At 41.8% G+C, this 19373-nt stretch overlaps 2 protein-coding genes across 5 annotated transcripts in view; both read right to left on the reverse strand.

Annotated features, from left to right (window-relative positions):
• ptpro (protein tyrosine phosphatase receptor type O) overlaps nt 1-7510 on the reverse strand; it is a 57604-nt gene extending 50094 nt beyond the window's left edge. For 2 of the 3 annotated variants that reach the window (XR_004576793.1, XM_029125225.2), the window contains exon 1: nt 6873-7509. Coding sequence is in view for 2 of the 3 variants with exons in the window: in XM_029125225.2 (XP_028981058.2) it covers nt 6873-6941 (69 nt within the window). In the remaining variant the exon portion in view is untranslated. Of the gene's footprint in view, nt 1-6872 lie in introns of all 3 variants that reach the window. The other variant, XM_029125226.2, reaches the window with a different exon arrangement.
• A 3902-nt stretch (nt 7511-11412) lies between these two features.
• Nucleotides 11413-19326, reverse strand: gnsa (glucosamine (N-acetyl)-6-sulfatase a). 2 transcript variants are annotated; one of them, XM_013137312.3, is made up of 13 exons: nt 18837-19325; nt 18571-18645; nt 17897-17956; nt 16489-16695; nt 15461-15526; nt 14526-14624; nt 14273-14440; nt 13656-13738; nt 13463-13581; nt 13177-13382; nt 12876-13097; nt 12628-12788; nt 11413-12518 (listed from the first exon to the last, which is right to left on the reverse strand). In XM_013137312.3, the coding sequence occupies exons 3-13, from the start codon at nt 17912-17914 to the stop codon at nt 12458-12460; spliced, it is 1410 nt and encodes a 469-aa protein (XP_012992766.2). In that variant the 5' UTR covers nt 17915-17956; nt 18571-18645; nt 18837-19325; the 3' UTR covers nt 11413-12457. The 2 variants fall into 2 exon arrangements, with proteins under 2 accessions (XP_012992766.2, XP_012992764.2); XM_013137310.3 differs by lacking the exon at nt 18571-18645 and having other exon boundaries at nt 18837-19326.
• Between the last annotated feature and the right edge of the window lie 47 nt (nt 19327-19373).

Below are 19373 nucleotides of genomic sequence, written 5' to 3' on the forward strand. Positions count from 1 at the left end.
ACTTTGAAAAGTACTGGGGCAAATGGTAGCCATACATTTGCCAGCGGTTATGATGTACATAGGAATGTGTGGAGTGGATTATAACCCCTTATGTAATCCTGTCCCATTAATCTTTAAAATTTAAATTCTAGTAATAAAACTTGGAAAGTTTTAAGCAAATGTTTGACATGGTTTTGTTATAGTATTCAATGACTTTTGGCTGAATATTGTCTTTGGAATAGTATAATAATAAACTATTTTGCCTGGTCTAATAATGAAACAAAATGATATTATAGAACACAAATTATAATACAGAACAAAAGGTTGATGCTGGATAGTTAAAATGCCCAACAAGTATTTTTTGAAAAGTAAAAGTAATGTGGTTAAAACATTTTACATTCTATTAAAGTCTAATTGATTCGTTGTTTTAGGTTAGTACCTACTAATAATGGATTCATTGTTTTAGTTTTGGTACATACTAATAATGGATTCATTGTTTTAGTTTTGGTACATACTAATAATGGATTCATTGTTTTAGTTTTGGTGAATACTAATAATGGATTCATTGCAAATGAAAATGTGGACATATTACTACTAATTTTTTGCATAATATACTATCTGCTTTAAGGAACCACTGATACTCTGTCCTGTTTCTTTAAAAAGGGTAGTTGCAACAGGGGGTTTTCTGAGTTAAGACTAAGCACTGTTGTCCCATGAGACAACAGATGTTAGACTGTTGTGGATCTAGAGTTCATGATAATCATCTATATTCTATTTCTATGAAACTAGTCTACTAATTACCTGAAATATTTTCCAATTAAATATTTTTTGCGTAGATTCAATCAACAAACAATTCAACTGATATGAAGGCATTATGTTTGTGACAGATTCAGTAATGACCCCTGCCCAATAGTCTCGTCTCTTGTTGAATTTCGACAGGTCATACAGTGTCAATCACATCCAGTTTAAACGGTTTTCATTTTAATTGGCATAGGAACACTTTGCTTATTTTGTAAAAGCAAGAAAGATATTAATAAGAAAGATATCAAGAGTGAAAGAAATGTATGCCTCACACCCAATTTACCTTAAAGGCTTTTAAAATGTGATTATACATTAGCTATGTAGTGTTGTAAAAATGCGCACATAGCTAAAGTGGGAATGACAACAGCTAGTAATTAAAGGGATATATAGTGTTTATGTTTACAAAAGGGCTCCAAGCCTCTGATTTAGATCATATGTTTTCCTGCTCCCTGTCTTATACTGTGTTGTTAACAGAAAATCATCTCCATCTAATTCTTGGCGTCCTTTCTTCCTCAGCTGAGGCAACAAGATGATAACGTGCAAGCCAGAGAACAACCTTGACATGCGGAGGCTGTTTCAGAGAAACCCAGACCCATGTCTCATGGTCACAGCTCTGAAATGTGTGGGTGGAAACATCACACCCGGGAACAGGCGTTAGTGACAACTCAGTGGTACAAGTTCTGGTGGGGACAAGTTCTATTTACCAAACCCTAACCTCTAACCCTTCTTCCTTAACCTCTAATTCCAACCATAACACCAAGTGGAACTTTTACCATGACATACGGAAACAACCAAGAACAAGAGATATGTTTGAAATGTTGAGTACATTTTAGCCATCAGAGAGCAGAAAACCCCTGTGACTAGAGCATTCGCTGTCATACAGAAAGGAACATTCCCTGTCATACAGACTGGAACATTCCCTTTAATACAGACTGGAACATTCCCTGTCATACAGACTGGAACATTCCCTTTAATACAGATTGGAACATTCCCTGTAATACAGATTGGAACATTCCCTGCCGTACACATTGGAACATTCTATGTAATACAGAAAGGAACATTCCCTGTAATACAGATTGGAACATTCCCCGTAATACAGATTGGAACATTCCCTGTAATACAGACTGGAACATTCTCTGTAATACAGATTGGAACATTCCCTGCCATACACATTGGAACATTCTATGTAATACAGAAAGGAACATTCCCTGTAATACAGATTGGAACATTCCCTCCCATACACATTGGAACATTCTATGTAATACAGAAAGGAACATTCCCTGTAATACAGACTGGAACATTCCCTGTAATACAGATTGGAACATTCCCTGTAATACAGACTGGAACATTCTCTGTAATACAGATTGGAATAGAGAAAGAGAGAGTGATACAGAACAAGACAGACAGAAACAGAACGACAAAGAGGGAGACAGCAAGAAAATTGTGGAAATATTAAACAATTACAGAGTAATTTCACAAAGTTGAAAACTATTATTACAATGTTTAAATAATCTCCCCTCCTTTAGGGGAGGGGCCAGGCTACTGAGTCATATCAACATAGAATGATCAGACTACAGCCAAAGCAATATAGACTCATCAGGCAGAAGATGACTCTCGTTTTGTCTTGAATCCTGACCTTTTAAGCTGTAGTGGTCTTATTGAGGACCTGAATCATGCCTCTAGCTTCTCTGGTCTGAATCCCATCTATGATAAATATACTATAATAACAGGCTACAGTCATGGCTACACTGCAGATCAGAGCCCTAGAAAATAAACACTTACATTTAAGGAGATTTGTACATCCCAGTTCATTTAAGTATATCTCAGAGAAATAGAGCTGCAGTAATTAGAGATTCTCTGTGTATTAAAATGGGACAAGGAGATGAAGTGGGGAGAAACTTCAGAAAGGACGCTTGTCCATAACGATAAAATAATAAGAATTTAATAATATTAGGTAATATTTTAAGCCTTTCCTCAACTACCCAGAGCAATGGGTTAAATGATGAGTTGAATCTAATCTAATCAACGTGAAGGATAATCCATGTGAAGATACAGGAATGATTGATTGGTCAGGGACTGAGGCTGGACCAGTAACATAACAAGAACCAGACCCAGATGCAGTAGAATCTCTGAACACTTAAACCAACTTAGACCATCTTTAGCCCAAAAAAGGTGTGAAAAAATCCTGGGTTTAATCAGCTTAGTCTACTGGCCAATCATCTCCCACAACGTAACACCATGTGTTGTGCAAAACTTTGATAGTTGATAGTGATAAGAAGTGTTGTAGGTAGGCTTTTAGGGTTAGGGTTAGATAGTTGATAGTGATAAGAAGTGTTGTAGGTAGGCTTTTAGGGTTAGGGTTAGATAGTTGATAGTGATAAGAAGTGTTGTAGGTAGGCTTTTAGGGTTAGGGTTAGATAGTTGATAGTGATAAGAAGTGTTGTAGGTAGGCTTTTAGGGTTAGGGTTAGATAGTTGATAGTGATAAGAAGTGTTGTAGGTAGGCTTTTAGGGTTAGGGTTAGATAGTTGATAGCCACTCATTACAAAAGAGAACCCATCAGTATAGTAGACTAAATTAGTAGACTGTAATTATGCAGGTGAACTAACAGGACACAGCCACAACCGCCGACATTGTACGCTGGTGAGTTAAGTTACACCGTAAGTACCGCAGCAAAAAAAACATATTTATGTTATACAATGCCACAAACCTAATCCAAGAAAATAACAATAACAACAATAACTTCCCACTAGTTCTGTCCTCTACCACAGAGAGAAGAGGAGGGGCTAGTTCTGTCCTCTACCACAGAGAGAAGAGGTGGGGCTAGTTCTGTCCTCTACCACAGAGAGAAGAGGTGGGGCTAGTTCTGTCCTCTACAACAGAGAGAAGAGGTGGGGCTAGTTCTGTCCTCTACCACAGAGAGAAGAGGTGGGGCTAGTTCTGTCCTCTACCACAGAGAGAAGAGGAAAGGCTAGTTCTGTCCTCTACAACAGAGAGAAGAGGAAAGGCTAGTTCTGTCCTCTACCACAGAGAGAAGAGGTGGGGCTAGTCACCTGTTTATTGAGCACACGTTCACAATTTATAATCACCCCTAGTCAATTTATTCACACCAAAACCACAATCCATTTCCAAGTCTTGTTTTTCGTTATACCATTGCCATTGTGAGTCCTGACCAGGATTGCCAGTAACCTAGTTCCTTTTTTATGTTTTTTGTTTTTACTTTCAGTAAAGTAAACTTGCATCCTACATCCCTGTGTCAAGCGTCCTGAATTGTTACATACTTCTATACAATAACCTACTGCAACACCAGCTCAGTTCAGAGAATGGATGTTATTTGCAAGCCTGTAATAGTCAGCACTGGTCAAGCCTAAAATACTGATCTGTCATAATGAAAGAGGAACTAATATGTTTCCAGAAATGTTTCTGTTGACAGATAAAATGAACAGGAAATTAAAAGGCATCTGTAACGGGACATAGTGTTCAGATCGGCCTTGTGATCCGCTGCTTCCAGAGGGACAGTAAGCCAACACATATTCACTAAGGGAGGTCTCAGGTGGGGACTTACATTCAATCTAGATGGGAGTGGCTGCTAATCACCTGATTTAAAAATGAGATTATGAAAGAAACTCTGGGGAAAACAGTTTTGGTTTATGGAACGAAAGTTATGTTAGTAACCTTTGTTAGCCGTTAAAAGTGTTTTTTTCTATTAACAGACTGTTACGTTTTCTCTATCTTCTCTATTTCTCTATTTTTAATATGGTTTAAGCTAAATAACATTATATTTTATTTAGGAACCCCATACAGCTACTCTTTCTGGGGTCAAACACTTAAAACACTTAAATACACCAATCAGCCATAACATAATGATCACCTGCCTAATTTGTGTAGGTCCCCCTTGTTTGTCCAGCACATCCCACATATGCTTGATTGGATTGAGATCTGGGGAATTTGGAGGCCAAGTCAACACCTTGAACTCGTTGTTGTGTTCCTCAAACCATTCCTGAACCATTTTTGTTTTGTGGCAGGGCGCATTATCCTGCTGAAAGAGGCCAATGTCATCAGGGAATACCGTTGCCATGAAAGGGTGCACATGGTCTGCAACAATGCTTAGGTAGGTGGTACATGTCAAAGTAACATCCACATGAAATGCAGGACCCAAGGTTTCCCAGCAGAACATTGCCCAAAGCATCACATTGCCTCTGCCAGCTTGACTTCTTCCCATAGTGCATTCTGGTGCCATGTGTTCTCCAGGTAAGCGAAGCAGACGCACCCGGCCACGCCACATTCTTCCACTGCTCCGTGGTCCAGTTCTGATGCTCATGTGACCATTGTAGGCACTTTTCGGCAGTGGACAGGGTTCATCATGGGCACCCTGACTGGTATGCGGCTACGCAGCCCCATACGCAACTAATTGCGATGCACTCTGTGTTCTGACACCTTTCTATCAGTACCAGCATTAACCTTTTCAACAATTTGAGCTACAGTAGCTTGTTTGTTGGATCAGAACACACGGCCACACTGGGAACACCCCACAAGGGCTGCTGTTTTGGAGATGCTCTGACCCAGTTGTTTAGACATCACAATTTGGTCGCTCAGATCCTTACGCTTGCCCATTTTTCCTGCTTTTAACACATCAACTTTGAGGACAGAATATTCACTTACTGCCTAATATATCCCACCCACTGACAAGTGCCATGATAACGAGATGATCAGTGTTATTCACTTGTCAGTGGTCATAATGTTATGGCTGATCGGTGTACATTACTAAATACGTAGACATTACAGATATAAAAACATAAACAAATCTGAGCAACTAAAGACCAACGAAACAGTACAACCCCATCACCAAAAGACACTCACTACACATACTCCGTCAGGTGAAATGGACCCAAGTGGACAGCACCAGGAAATAAATATCTCACTGCTGAGAAATCTAAATCAATGATGGTGTTATGTTCAATACATAAGATCATAGAACATCTTTACTTCAATAATTCTAAACTCACCAATCATTTTCTAAAGTATTTCAGTCAACTCAAACCATACTTCTATCAGATTTAAATTCTGTAAAAAAAAAAAGATATACTTTCATATCCAAGCAAATCCAACTTGTATTTTGAGTAAATCCTGTAATCCCTTTTAGCATCACATTATTGAAGTACCATTAAGGAGACAACACTTGAATGCACACTGGAATGCATAGATGTGCTTGGGTTAAGGCAGGCCAACATATTTCAACCATACAGACAACCCAGAATGCATTTGACACCAAGAACTAATTGGTCACACAATTGGGTCAAGAATTGGTGATAATGTAGACAGCCTTCGAAAAAAATAGAAATCCTAACACATAAAAGCTTGCAGATGAACATGTTAGGAAAAATATATACAATAAACATGGTAATCATATAATGGCTTCGGAAAATATTCAGACTTTCTGAATATTAATTTTTGTTGATTTATAATTCATACCCCATTACAACACCCCATAAATACAAAGCAACAATTTGTTTAACGTCAAAACCTGAACTGTTGTAATTCGAGGGACATATCAATTCCAAATGTAGTGGCCTAAGTGTAACGGAATCTCATTCCTGTCAGACAGCCAGGAGCAGAAAGGCTGGTGGGGTGGGAAGAAAACGGTCTGGATAGATCGGAACTTTTTCAGGGAGATGTTCATTGGGCTGTTCGCCGCGGTAATGGGCCTGTGTTGTCTCAGCTGTATCGTTCCGTTCTACTCAGCTTCACCAGGATGATGTCAGCCTAGTGATACTGTGGAATCACAGCTTGAGCAGCCTCTGCGAATGACCCAATTTAGCCTGGAGAAATTTTACAGACTCCGAATGCCACATACACTAACCTACTGTGCTAATTAAGACGTGGACTACATTAGGCGCGATAAATAAAATAAATATGAATAACAAGACATTCACGTGTTATCCATAAATAGGCCTACGCGTTTTCATTCTACAGCAGACTGTTCCCCGAAAGCCGCGACCAGACACTCAAGCATCATGTGCAATCAGACAAGTCCTTTGCTATTAATCATTAATGATAATTTTCAGTCAAGTAACATAAAATGCAATTTTCTACCTGTAAACATCCCAGCAGACACAGCACGTAAGGCAACGATGAGATCATGATATCTCTTCTGCAGGTCATTAAAGGAGTCGATCTGTCTTCTGTTTTCGGGGCTCGCCGGCGACTTGCACATCCAAACAATGGCGAATGTTCTGCAGAATCAGACCATCGAGCTATCCTCTCGCTCGCTCTCTCTCTCTTCACCAACCCTGGGAGCAGCACAACCGTCTCCCCCCCAGTCCTAGATCATCCACTCGGTATCGTTGCAGGGTCAGAATGTGGCGATATTGGCCATATCTGAAACGTGGTGGTCGATTGTTCAACAGACGTCCTAACATCCGCTATAGGTCGCCGAAATGGATGGAGGGATCGCGCCACTGGCCATCATTTCATGGACGATCCCAGAGAGCGGAGCAGAGACCGCGAAGGCTGCATTCTCCCCCTCTCTCTCCTCCAACGCCCCGCCCTAATAATATGTAGAGAGCAGAGGAGGCTACAGCAGCAGGAGCTACACAGCTGTTGTTGTTGTTGTTGTTGTCATCATCCGTAAAGGTGCACGACGGAAGAACTACGGGAAACCTTTCCGAATAAAAGTTTCTTACGGAACCTTTCTGAATTGGGTAGTCGAGGAACCTGGTCTAAAGGTTATATCTTGATAATCTCTATGGAGGGGTTCCATTTGTATTATAATCATGTGACTACAATGTATTCCCTCCGGAGTTTCGTCTAAACTCGTAATATGGAGTGGGTACATTTGTTCATACATGTAATATAATAGGTAGATGTTAGCAACAGAATCATGTCTGACGGGAGGGTTGAAACTGATAATAATGTAATAAGATTTTAGAGCTTTTTATGTTATAATATCCTGTAATCACTGCATTTAATATTTATTAATTGGTTATAAAGTTCCACACTTCCATAACCCCCCCCGTAATTCTCCACCAAACCACCAAATGACGGCACGATTTATTTCCACACATTCCTTGGTTGCCACTATTCTTGTTCATTCTAGAAAATATTGAATCATCTCAACTGCGCAAGTAATTCCACATGAACTATTTTGACCTAAATGTATCTTATTTTTTATCATAGAGAAAACATTGTCATGTGATGAAGTTAGACCTCTGATTTTTGATATGTCAATAGGAAGGCCTTAGGGTAAATAATCCACTTGTTCAGAGAAAAAAGGATAATACTTTTTTATTGCAATCCTGTTTTTTGTGGTGATAATGTTTGGGGTTAGAATATATTTGTAAAATATTTATATTTTTCTTTTAAAACATTTGCTGAAATATGTCAGTTTTTATAAATATAAATTGGCACTGATATTGGATGAATTGCTCAATATTATTGTTTTAATGTTTTTAACTTAATATTTTCGAACTGCTAACAGAACATATTTTTTGAAATTTTAATAAATGTTCTACCTTGAGTCAATATATAAAATATAGACTTCCCTAAAGGGGGGCCTTTTCCTCAAAGTCACCCTACTGTAGGTTTATCTATTAAAAAGCTGTTCAGATGATGAAACCAAAACAGACCTCTGAATGTTAGCCCTAACTAGCCTCACTACCCACTCCAAAAGGCCGTTCCAGGCATAATTGGCTGATTGGATTTTGTTCATCATGTTTTTTGGGACCTGAGCCTTGCCGCAAACATAACTCAGATCTATATTTGTGGATCTTGTTAAATCATTACTCAGATCTATATTTGTGGATCTTGTAAATCATAACTTGGATCTATTTATGGATCTTGTTAAATCATAATCCTATAATATCAAGCCACCAACTTATTATAGTGCCCTCCACAATAATTGGCAATCCTAGTAGAAATTAGTAAAAAGTGTTTTCAATGTGACATTATGAGCTTAATGTCACACTGAAAAAAAATTGAAACATCCAACCTTTAATTGAAGTAAATGTATCTGTCATCAAAAAAATTATTATAAAAAAATATTATTAAAAAATTATTATATACCTAATACTTAAATTGTCTGCCCTCCTCTATTTGCCTTAATTGCACATTTAGTATTGCCATTTGTACTGCATTTGCCTACATCGCACATTTAGACATTGTACATTGTATTACAAAATGTGTGCTGTAATGTAATGCAAGGGCTCAATATTCAGATTTACCCAGTTAAATTAAGAATTTGAACCAGCGACATTTCTGTTACTGGCCTTACAATCTAACAGATAGGCCCATTTAGTACAAAGTTGATGTTCAGCGTCCCGCGAGGTGGCCCCCTCTAGTGGCCATTAAATATCATGAGGGACCAAGGCCAAGAAACTAATGAGCAGCGCAACATAATGCATACATTCAAGGGTAATATTAACTTATGCGTATTTTACCAATGTGTGAGGCGGTAGCCTGGACAGAAATATTGGCTCTTTTGCCTGATTCTTTACTGAAATGCCATTAAAAATCAGTTAAAAATGCATAGAGCACATGGGTGAATATTTGCAAAATCAGGCAAAAGAGAAAATTCATTTAAACTCTCTTAAGTGATGCTACTGATAGATGCAGATTTGGGAAATAATACTGCACCCCCCAACCCCCAAACTCCCTCTCAGTAATCTTCCTTGTTTTTATATATTATTATTATTTTAATGTATTTTTACTTTATTGTGTGTAAAGCACTTTGTGTAATTTTACTTGAAACGTGCTGTACAAATAAAGTTATTATTATAATAAAAATTGTTCAATGGGGTTGAAGTCAGTTCCTCCACACCAACCTCATCAACCATGTCTTTATGGACCCCACTTTGTGCACAGGAACACAGTCATGCTGGAACAGGAAAGGGCCTCATCCAAACTGTTGCCACAGAGTTGGAAGTACCCAATTGTCTAAAATGTCTTTGAATCCTATAGCATTAAGATGGCCTTTCATGGGAACTAAGCCCAAACCTAGAAACACAGCCCCAGACGATTATCCCTTGTCCACCAAACTTTACAGTAGGTACTATGCAATCTGTAGGTTAGCGTTCACCTGGCATCTGCTGCACCTGGATTCATCCTTCAGATTTCCAGAGAGTGAAGCGTGATTCACAGAGAACACGTTTTTCCAGAGAACACCAGTCCAGCCGACGCTTGGCACTGCGCACGTTGATGTGGGGCTTGTACACAGCTGCTTGGCCATGAAAACCATTTAGGGAAGCTCCCGAAGCATGGTTCTTGTGCGGATGTTGCTTCCAGAGGCAGTCGGGAACTCTCTGATGAGTGATGCAACAGATGATAGGTTGATTTCTGTGTGCTTCCGCACTCGGCAGCCCCTCTCTGAGTTTGCGTGGTCTACCACTTTGTGGCTGGGCTGTTGTTGCTCGTAGACGCTTCCACTTATTATAGCACTTCCAGTTGACCAGGGCAGATCTAGTAGGCCAGGAATTTCACTACCTGACTATGACAGTGCCACATTTAAAGTCACAGAGTTCTTCAGACCCATTGTACTGCCAGTGTTTGTCTATGGAGATTTCATAGCTATGTGCTGGATATTATGCACCTGTGAGAAATACCATCAAATTAATGCTGTCAGTTAGGACTTTAAGCCAATAGTCAATTTTAATTCTGAAGTGTTGCAATACAGTGCAAAAATCTCTATGACTGTTCCAATACTCAATGAGTTCATACTAGTTGGTGGAATTATTGGCATCATTGTTGAAAATGGGGAATGTTCCTACCCACTTGATCTTACAGGTGGGTTAGAATACGTGGACACCTACAAATATCTAGATGTCTGGTAAGACAGCTCCTTCTCCCTCCAGACCCACATCTCCAGTCGAAAATTAAGTCTAGGGTCGGCATCCTTTACTGCAGCAGGGCCTCCTTCGCTCGTGCTGCCAAGCATGCCCTGGTGAAAATGACCATCGTACCAATGTCATATATAGAACAGCCTCAAACACTCTCCAGTAGAAACTGGATGTGGTCTACCACAACTCCATCTGTTTTGCTACTGGAGCCTACTTTGGTACTTGATAAGAATTATTTTAGCAGTAGTATATTATGCTGGCAGCACTCAGATTTTCTTTATCACAATAAAAGCCATCATTGAAATGTATAACGCAATACAGTTAACAACCTAGTCTTTAAAAATAACAGGCACAAACAATATTGGAACAGACATTAAATATAAAATGTACAGACTAGACTATATTGCCTTATATATTTCAATGATATCTTTTATTTTGAAAAAGAAAATCTGAGATAGCACTGCTATCATAATATCCTGCTGCTAGAAGAACGGTCATGAAGCCTCGAATGAATCACTACTGGCACCATCTCTCCACTTAGTTGTTTGGGGAGTGGGTTCATTCAGTCAGCAATGATTCACCTGCATGCTTCCATGCTTAAGAGGGACTCCATGGACCAGCCATTGATTTCAGAATACCTTTATTAGAGGGACACCATGGACCAGCCATTGATTTCAGAATATCTTTATTAGAGGGACACCATGGACCAGCCATTGATTTCAGAATACCTTTATTAGAGGGACACCATGGACCAGCCATTGATTTCAGAATACCTTTACTAGAGGGACACCATGGACCAGCCATTGATTTCAGAATACCTTTATTAGAGGGACACCATGGACCAGCCATTGATTTCAGAATATCTTTATTAGATAAGAACACAAGTCAACTCAAAAACTACTATAAAAAAAATGTGGAAAAACTGAAATTAGAAAGTGCATCAATGAGGTGAGAAACAGGAGGTCCACTGAGTGACAAAGATCAGCGAATCCCATCAGAAAACTGACAAAGATCAGAGAGTCCTGTCAGAAAACGGACTCATTATTTTTGTGGGCCCATATGTTTTGGTAGTGGCAGCATGGTCCGAGTATGAACAGAAGATTCAAGATAGACAGAACCCCTTTTCTTAAAATACTGTAGTTAGCTAGTGGACTTGTAATCAACACAAAACTAATTTGGAAGCAAAACACAGTTGATGCTCCACCCCCGGCCTCTTAACCCTGACAGCACACAGGTTGGGCCGGTCCTCATCACATCCTCAAGCCTTAGTGGAGAAGAGACTTCAAGATAAAGGAAATATTTCACTGTTTAGATTGACAAGTGGCTTCATGTCTGGATCATTTATTAATTCGGCTGAAAGGAATCCTTTAAAAACCCAGTCTGACCTGACCTAATACGACCACACCCTGTTAACTAGAATGCTGCTACCATGACGACATTTTGTACACAACTAAGTTCAGTCAAAATTCAGCAGTGTATGCAATGTATAGGACATGTTAGTGTGTTTTTACAATCTACAAATATGTAAATGAGACCACAACAATACATTAGTAAGTATAGAACAACTCATTCACGATGACAAACAGCGGACTTTCAGTAACTCATTATTGTCATGTAATTAGTTGACACGTCAAATCAACTCATGAGTTTAAATAAAGTTGTTGCTTCTGTACGTACGCAAGCATTTTCACGCATACACACACGCACGTATGGATGGATGTACGCACGTCCTGGTCACCACGCCCCACAGCAGAAAACACGGTGCCATTTTAACAGAGTGGTGTGTCCAGAAAGCTTTAAGGTGCAGGAGTGTCCACAACATAACTCTTCCTCTCCTCTTCCTCCTCCTCACTTCAGGTGATGCCGGAGTCTGTTGCTGCTGAACATCAGACTGGGATCAAACCTATACCTGCAGAGGAAGGGGGAGTTAGGACCGGAGAGTGTGAAAGGGAGTGCGTGCGGGTGTGTGTGCGGGTGTGCGTGCGGGTGTGCGCGCGGGTGTGCGCGCGGGTGCGCACCGTGTGTCGTAGACCCCGGGGGTTCGGCAGGCTTGTCCAGAGCAGGACTGAAGCATCATCAGCCGGTGATTCATCTTCTCCAGGACCTCCTGGTCAATGGTCTTAGCGAGGTTACTGAGCTGATACCGGTCAGCTGTGATGTTGTACACCTCCACAAACACCTAGACAGACGTCAAATGTTCGGGTCAATTAATTATCTACTAACTGTAACAAACATGTCTTAAAACAACCACTTAGCACTCAGTTACCTCATTGTCATCAAACTCGCAGTACTGGAGGTTGGCAGAGGGGGCGATGGTGCGAACACAGGCATAGGTGTTGTTAAAGGAGTCCTCACACACACAGTCTGGGAAACACTCAGACACACCAGGACCCAGCAGGGGGCAGGCGGGATCAGACACATTAGACCCCTCCCCCTCATATTCAACCAGGAAGTCTGTCCTCCACATAGAACTGTTCACTGAACCGTCCTGGCAGAGAAAACACAGATTAAACACTTCACTGACCGCCTCCTTGCCCCTCCCTCAGTAGTGTATTTATTGCGCTCACCAGTACAGGCAGGAAGGACATGCCATCCATTGAGGTCTTGTTGACATTATATCCAGCAATATCTAGTATGGTTGGACCCAGGTCCACATTCTGGACTGCCAGCCCACAGGTCTGGTTAGGCTTGATGTTGGGCCCTCGGACCAGGAGAGGAACTCTGATGTCAAATTCATACAGCTGTCTCTTATCCAGGGGCAGTGAAAACTGACCTGAGGGAGGGAGGGTCAATTGACTGGGCACGTGTGTGCAGGGTGTGTGTGTTGTTCGTGGAGTGTGTGTGTGTACGTACCTGTGTGGTATCCATTGTCAGAGGTGAAGATGACATAAGTGTTTTCTAGTTCCCCTCTGACTTCTAGCCTATTAACAATCTTCTCCACCAGGTCATCTACTGACAACAGGGTACGCCACCTAGTGGACCGGAGACAACATTCAGACTAAGGGCAGAGGGGCTGACAGGTAAATTAATGGAGAAGATGGCTGACCGTTTTCTGAAGGTATCATCCAGGAAGTGGATTGAAGAGTTGGTCATGGGAGTCTTGGCCTGTCGGATCAACCAGTGTTTATCCTTGGGGGGGAGGAGTTGACGTTAGCCGTCTCATCAGTTAATAATGGGGTGTAGTTGGTTACAGTCCAGCGTAGCCACACCTCCAAAAATCAACTTGTCAATTAAGTGGACTGGAGAACTGCCCATTAGCCAAACATGGTATAAGTGGACTGGAGAACTGCCCATTAGCCAAACATGGTATAAGTGGACTGTAGAACTGCCCATTAGCCAAACATGGTATAAGTGGACTGGAGAACTGCCCATTAGGACTGTCCAGCAGTAGCATTTGTTTTGGATGATACATTTCAACAAGAGCCACACGGCTTTCACACCAGGTTGGACACATTTCGTAGAAAGTTATTTTGCGTGCTAGTTTACAACGTTGCAGAAAATAGAATAACTGTTTTTCCAGAATTTACATTGTTTAAATGTGCAAATTCCTAGCCTTCTTCAGGGGTTGTTGCATCCCGTGAGAACAGTTGACCCTCGACCGAAGCAGACTGACAGGTTAGACGTGTTGCCAGGCATCAGCAATTTACATGTTTTGGAGCTTACTTTTCCGTGGACGTTGAAGTTGGGATCTCGGGGGGCCTTGATGTCCTTGAAGCGGTCCTGGTACTGGGGGGCAGGGGTCCAGGGGGCATGAGGGGCCGGGGTAGACACCATCATGAAAAACGGACGGTAGTTTGACTTATACTGGAGGAAGTCTAGAGACATGTTGGCCTGGGGAGACGAGAGGCAAGAGAGAGACAGAATCCTATAAGTAAATAATGGTTTCCAGAAGAGCAGGGTATTCTTGAGCCCTTACCAGGACATCTGTCAAGTAGTCTTGGCTGTAGTTCCCTCCATGTCTCCGGAGTTTCCCATTTACAGACAGACTGTAGTTGTAGTATTTGGAGTTCCTGTCCTGTTGACATGATTCAGAATCATAATCAGAACAATATCTATAGATGTGTATTTGGGTAATTCATATCTATAGATGTGTATTTGGGTAATTACTATCTATAGATGTGTATTTGGGTAATTACTATCTATAGATGTGTATTTGGGTAATTACTGTGTATAGATACGCATTGTGTAACTGACCAGTGCATAGATATTTATTGCTGGGCAATTTATGCACCAAGAAAGACTGTAGACTGGACTTTAGACTAACAAGGTCATCTGTACGACTGGACCTGTTCTGACAGAAGCATCCCTTGACCCTGGCCTCTAACCTCTAACCTTCTGAGGCACTAAAATGTGGAAATGTCCAAGGGGCCAATATTTTTGAGAGCCACTGTAAGTAAACATCTTTGATGGATGTTTTTGTCTTTCCCAGAGTAAAACTGCACAGACTAGACCAGTCCTGAACCACACAGACCAGACCAGTCCAGTCCAAACCTGAACCCCACAGACCAGTCCGGTCCAAACCTGAACCCCACAGACCAGTCCGGTCCAGTCCTGAACCCCACAGGACAGACCAGTCCTGAACCCCACAGGACAGACCAGTCCTGAACCCCACAGGACAGACCAGTCCTGAACCCCACAGGACAGACCAGTCCTGAACCCCACAGGACAGACCAGTCCTGAACCCCACAGGACAGACCAGTCCTGAACCCCACAGGACAGACCAGTCCTGAACCCCACAGGACAGACCAGTCCTGAACCCCACAGGACAGACCAGTCCTGAACCCCACAGGACAGACCAGTCCTGAACCCCACAGGACAGACCAGTAACTGATGATATAAAATTTTTCTTACCAGTCCGACCCAGTAATCCCAGCCCAGTGGAACATGCTCCACCCCTCCAGCATCTGGGTTCCCATACTGAAACAGAGAGACAGGGTTCTCTCACACACAGAAAGAGAGAACAAATAGAGAAAGGGAGAGAGAGAAAAAGAGACCGGGAGGAAGAGGAGAGAGACCGTGACAATGTTGCTAGACAGTTGCTATAAGTTAGGGTTTCTCAACCCTGCTCCTGGATGCCCCGCCCCCTCCCCCATGTTTTAGATCTCGCCCTGCTCTGTCACACCTGATGATCAGCTCAATATCACGTCCTTGAGCTACATCAGGTATGTTAGGGCAGGGAGAGATCAAAAACAGGCATGGGGGGGGGGGGGTCCAGGAGCAGGGTTGAGAAACACTGCTATAATGCAACACAGGTCCCATACACAGAAACAAACAGTTCCTATACAGACACTATCCTATAGAAACAAACAGTTCCTATACAGACACGTCTCCAACATAATGTCTACTGACAGTGTAGACACCCCTGAATTTGCAGGGTAATTTAAAGCATGGTTTCCTCCATTATCCCCATACCATACTCACACATTTAAGGACAAATTACATAATAAAAATACAAAATTGTAATATCATAATTAAATCTCACCCCTTGTAATGCCAAAAGAATTATCCATTTGTATTGTATTTCAGTGATTTACATGATTTTAGCATGAATTTGGTCGTTTCTGTGGGTTCACTCTGCTGGGTAGTGAATAACTTAGGAAACACTCAGCTGAGACCACAAAGGAGCTTTCTAAAGAACCAAGAGATAAAGCTGTAGAAAGACAAATGAGGGGATGGGTGTGAAAGACTTCAAAAGCCTTCAATTATCCCTTGGAGAATGGTCAAGATGATTCTTGAAGATGCAGTCTAGGACTTTTTTTAAACCTCCTATTTTAGACTGGATGTGTTTTGTTGTTTTTATGTGCATAATCTATAAGTACAATCCTACTTCAGTCATGAAGTTCCAAGTCTCAAAGCAAATGAGAGTTAGGTGTAGTCACCTGGTTGAGGTACTTTCCAGCAAAGAAGGTCTGGTAACCAGCATAGGCCTGGAGGAGAGCTGGGAATGTCTTGGGCTCCTGGGTCTTCTGCCAGGCCACGCTGCTGCAGTTCCCCTCTAACGTGTTGTTGATCACATGGTGGTTATGGGGATACTTCCCTGTTAGGATGCTGGCTCGGCTGGGGCAGCACAGGGGGCTGGCTACAAACTGGACAGGGACAACAACAGCTAATAGAAGTGAAGCTTGGATTGTCTTTAAAGATAGCGATGTTGCTAGTTAGCTACAGTAGTAGGAGACTGTTTAACCAACATGCAAATACCAATATCATCATAATTCGGATTAAAGAGACATCATCTCAATGTCTTGCGTCCAGCTGCAGGTTAGTTTAATTTTACTCATAAAATACTTTGGTTTTACTATGAAATATTCCCACAATGTGTAAACCACCATCTTGTCTCTTTCAAACCTTCCCTCATGGATCCACATGTGGCCTGGTTGTCTCCAGATTCCCTGTCTCAGTCCCTGTTTTTATGTGTCAGGGGTCAGTATGAATTCTAAGATGAGTCATACTTTAGGATCTAAGAAATGCTCCCTTTAATTTATCTGGTGTCCTGTTGAATCTGTCCTAGTCCACCTGGTCATCGGTGTCCTAGTCCACCTGGACGTCCCTGTCCTAGTCCACCTGGTCGTCCCTGTCCTAGTCCACCTGGTCATCGGTGTCCTAGTCCACCTGGACGTCCCTGTCCTAGTCCACCTGGACGTCCCTGTCCTAGTCCACCTGGTCGTCCCTGTCCTAGTCCACCTGGACGTCCCTGTCCTAGTCCACCTGGTCGTCCCTGTCCTAGTCCACCTGGTCGTCCCTGTCCTAGTCCACCTGGACGTCCCTGTCCTAGTCCACCTGGACGTCCCTGTCCTAGTCCACCTGGTCGTCCCTGTCCTAGTCCACCTGGATGTCCCTGTCCTAGTCCACCTGGACGTCCCTGTCCTATTCCACCTGGTTGTGCAGCTGGTCTGGATCCTGCCTGCACTTGTATTCATTGACCTGTTGGTCATCTGAACATGCAAAAAATATGGATGAGTTCCAAAAATGTCTTGTACTCTTATAATCCCTGCCACCCCTTAAGAGTCTAGTTTCTTCCTAGGTTTCCAATCCTACTAGAGAGTTTTCCTGACCACTGTGCTTCAATTTCTTGTTGTTGGGGTTTTAGGCTGGGCATCTGTACAAGCACTTTGTGACTAACCCTACTGACCTCTGACTACTGCTCTGATATAATACTGGATAGGATGGGTCAGTGTGACGGGACAAATATACTTCATGGTAAGCTCAGCTGTTGTGAGACATTTATCTTTAAAAGGTCAAAGCTCTGTTCCATCAGTTGATACAGCTTTACCTTGGGAGAGTACTCACAGCATTGGCAAATGACATCCCTGCATCACCAATCAGCTTCCTAGTCTTGTTTAGTGGGGTCTGGATAAAAAAAAAAAAGTGTTGCATCATGTATCATTCTGAAACATTGATTCACAGACACACCTGTTAAGTATTCTTCAATTCACACATTAATTTGTATATTATTGTCACAATAAAATAATTTGCTTGCTATTCAAACTTGCACTAATTTGACAAATATTGTGCAGCACGATCACAACAAAAAGAACCATGAGATTCCACTAGCCAGACTTTCGCAGACTCAACATATTAGTACTGGTTCAGACCAGCTGAAGAGCTAGACTGCCAAAAACCTGGAACAGATGGGCCCTGTAAACACTAGCTTTAAAATGCAATAAACTCAAACCACTTTTGACTTGGGATTTAGGCTACCTTGGGACTGAAGGTGTACACTAAACTTACGCAGAGGTACCAAAGAGCTTGGATCCCTATCACCTGAATCATTATGCTCGAAAAACCTAAACTGATCGAAGATTGACTAAAAACACTACAGTAACTAATAAGTTTAGCTACACAGAAACACTTCTGTGTTCCAGGAATTTGCAATCTAGCTCTTCAGCTGGTGTGAACCAGTAAAACGACTACATCTATTACGCTGTAAAAGTATCTCTGGCAAATAGCTAACTGTTGTTTACCGTAGAATGACAACAGACAGCAGCAGGTCTTGATCCAGGATGTTATGTTTTGCCCAAACACACCATCCAAACAGCCTATGGATGGGATAAGTTAGCTACCCAGCTAACTGCAGCTGACTCGTTCTCTCTGTTTTTTTTTACAGAGAACTGACAGAGGGAATGAGCTGATATATTTAGTTAACTAAACCCTAGTTACCAGCTGCTGTAGAATAAAGTCAATAAGTAATTAACTACAGTAACGTTGAGGGAAAAAACATAATACGTACCATCCCACCAATAGCGATGTCCAAGTCATCCGTAAGGATCAAAACAATATTGGGTCTGTGATACCACTTGGCACCAACACAGCAGGGATTACTCAACAATATCAAAGTTGCGCATATTAGAACAAAATTCAATAACATCGGTCGCCTTAACCAAATTGACCCCATTTCCACGGTGCAATTAGAAACAGCCGAGACAGTCTTCTCGACGCGATTCCTACGTCGATACAGCGTAAAACGTAGTTAGGAAAATGTCCCCCCGGCACTCCAATCGCTAAGCAGAAAGCTCCTGAAAACCCTATACCGTCAGCCTTTAATGCCGTTTTACATCATTACACCCGAGTACCTGCTTGCAAGTGACAAGTGCACAAGCCCAAGAAAGGGTGAGCGGTGATCGGAGTCAGCTAACTAGCAACGAACATTGAGCTCACGAGTGGTCGGTCTTACCGGACCGAAGAAGTTCTAGTCTGACTGTTGGTCTGACAAAAATCCAGCTAGTCATGTTGATTAAATTTGACACTGGATCACCGCGTTAGACAC

Source organism: Esox lucius, chromosome 14 (genome assembly GCF_011004845.1).
Source record: "Esox lucius isolate fEsoLuc1 chromosome 14, fEsoLuc1.pri, whole genome shotgun sequence".
In the NCBI taxonomy this organism is placed as follows: domain Eukaryota; kingdom Metazoa; phylum Chordata; class Actinopteri; order Esociformes; family Esocidae; genus Esox; species Esox lucius.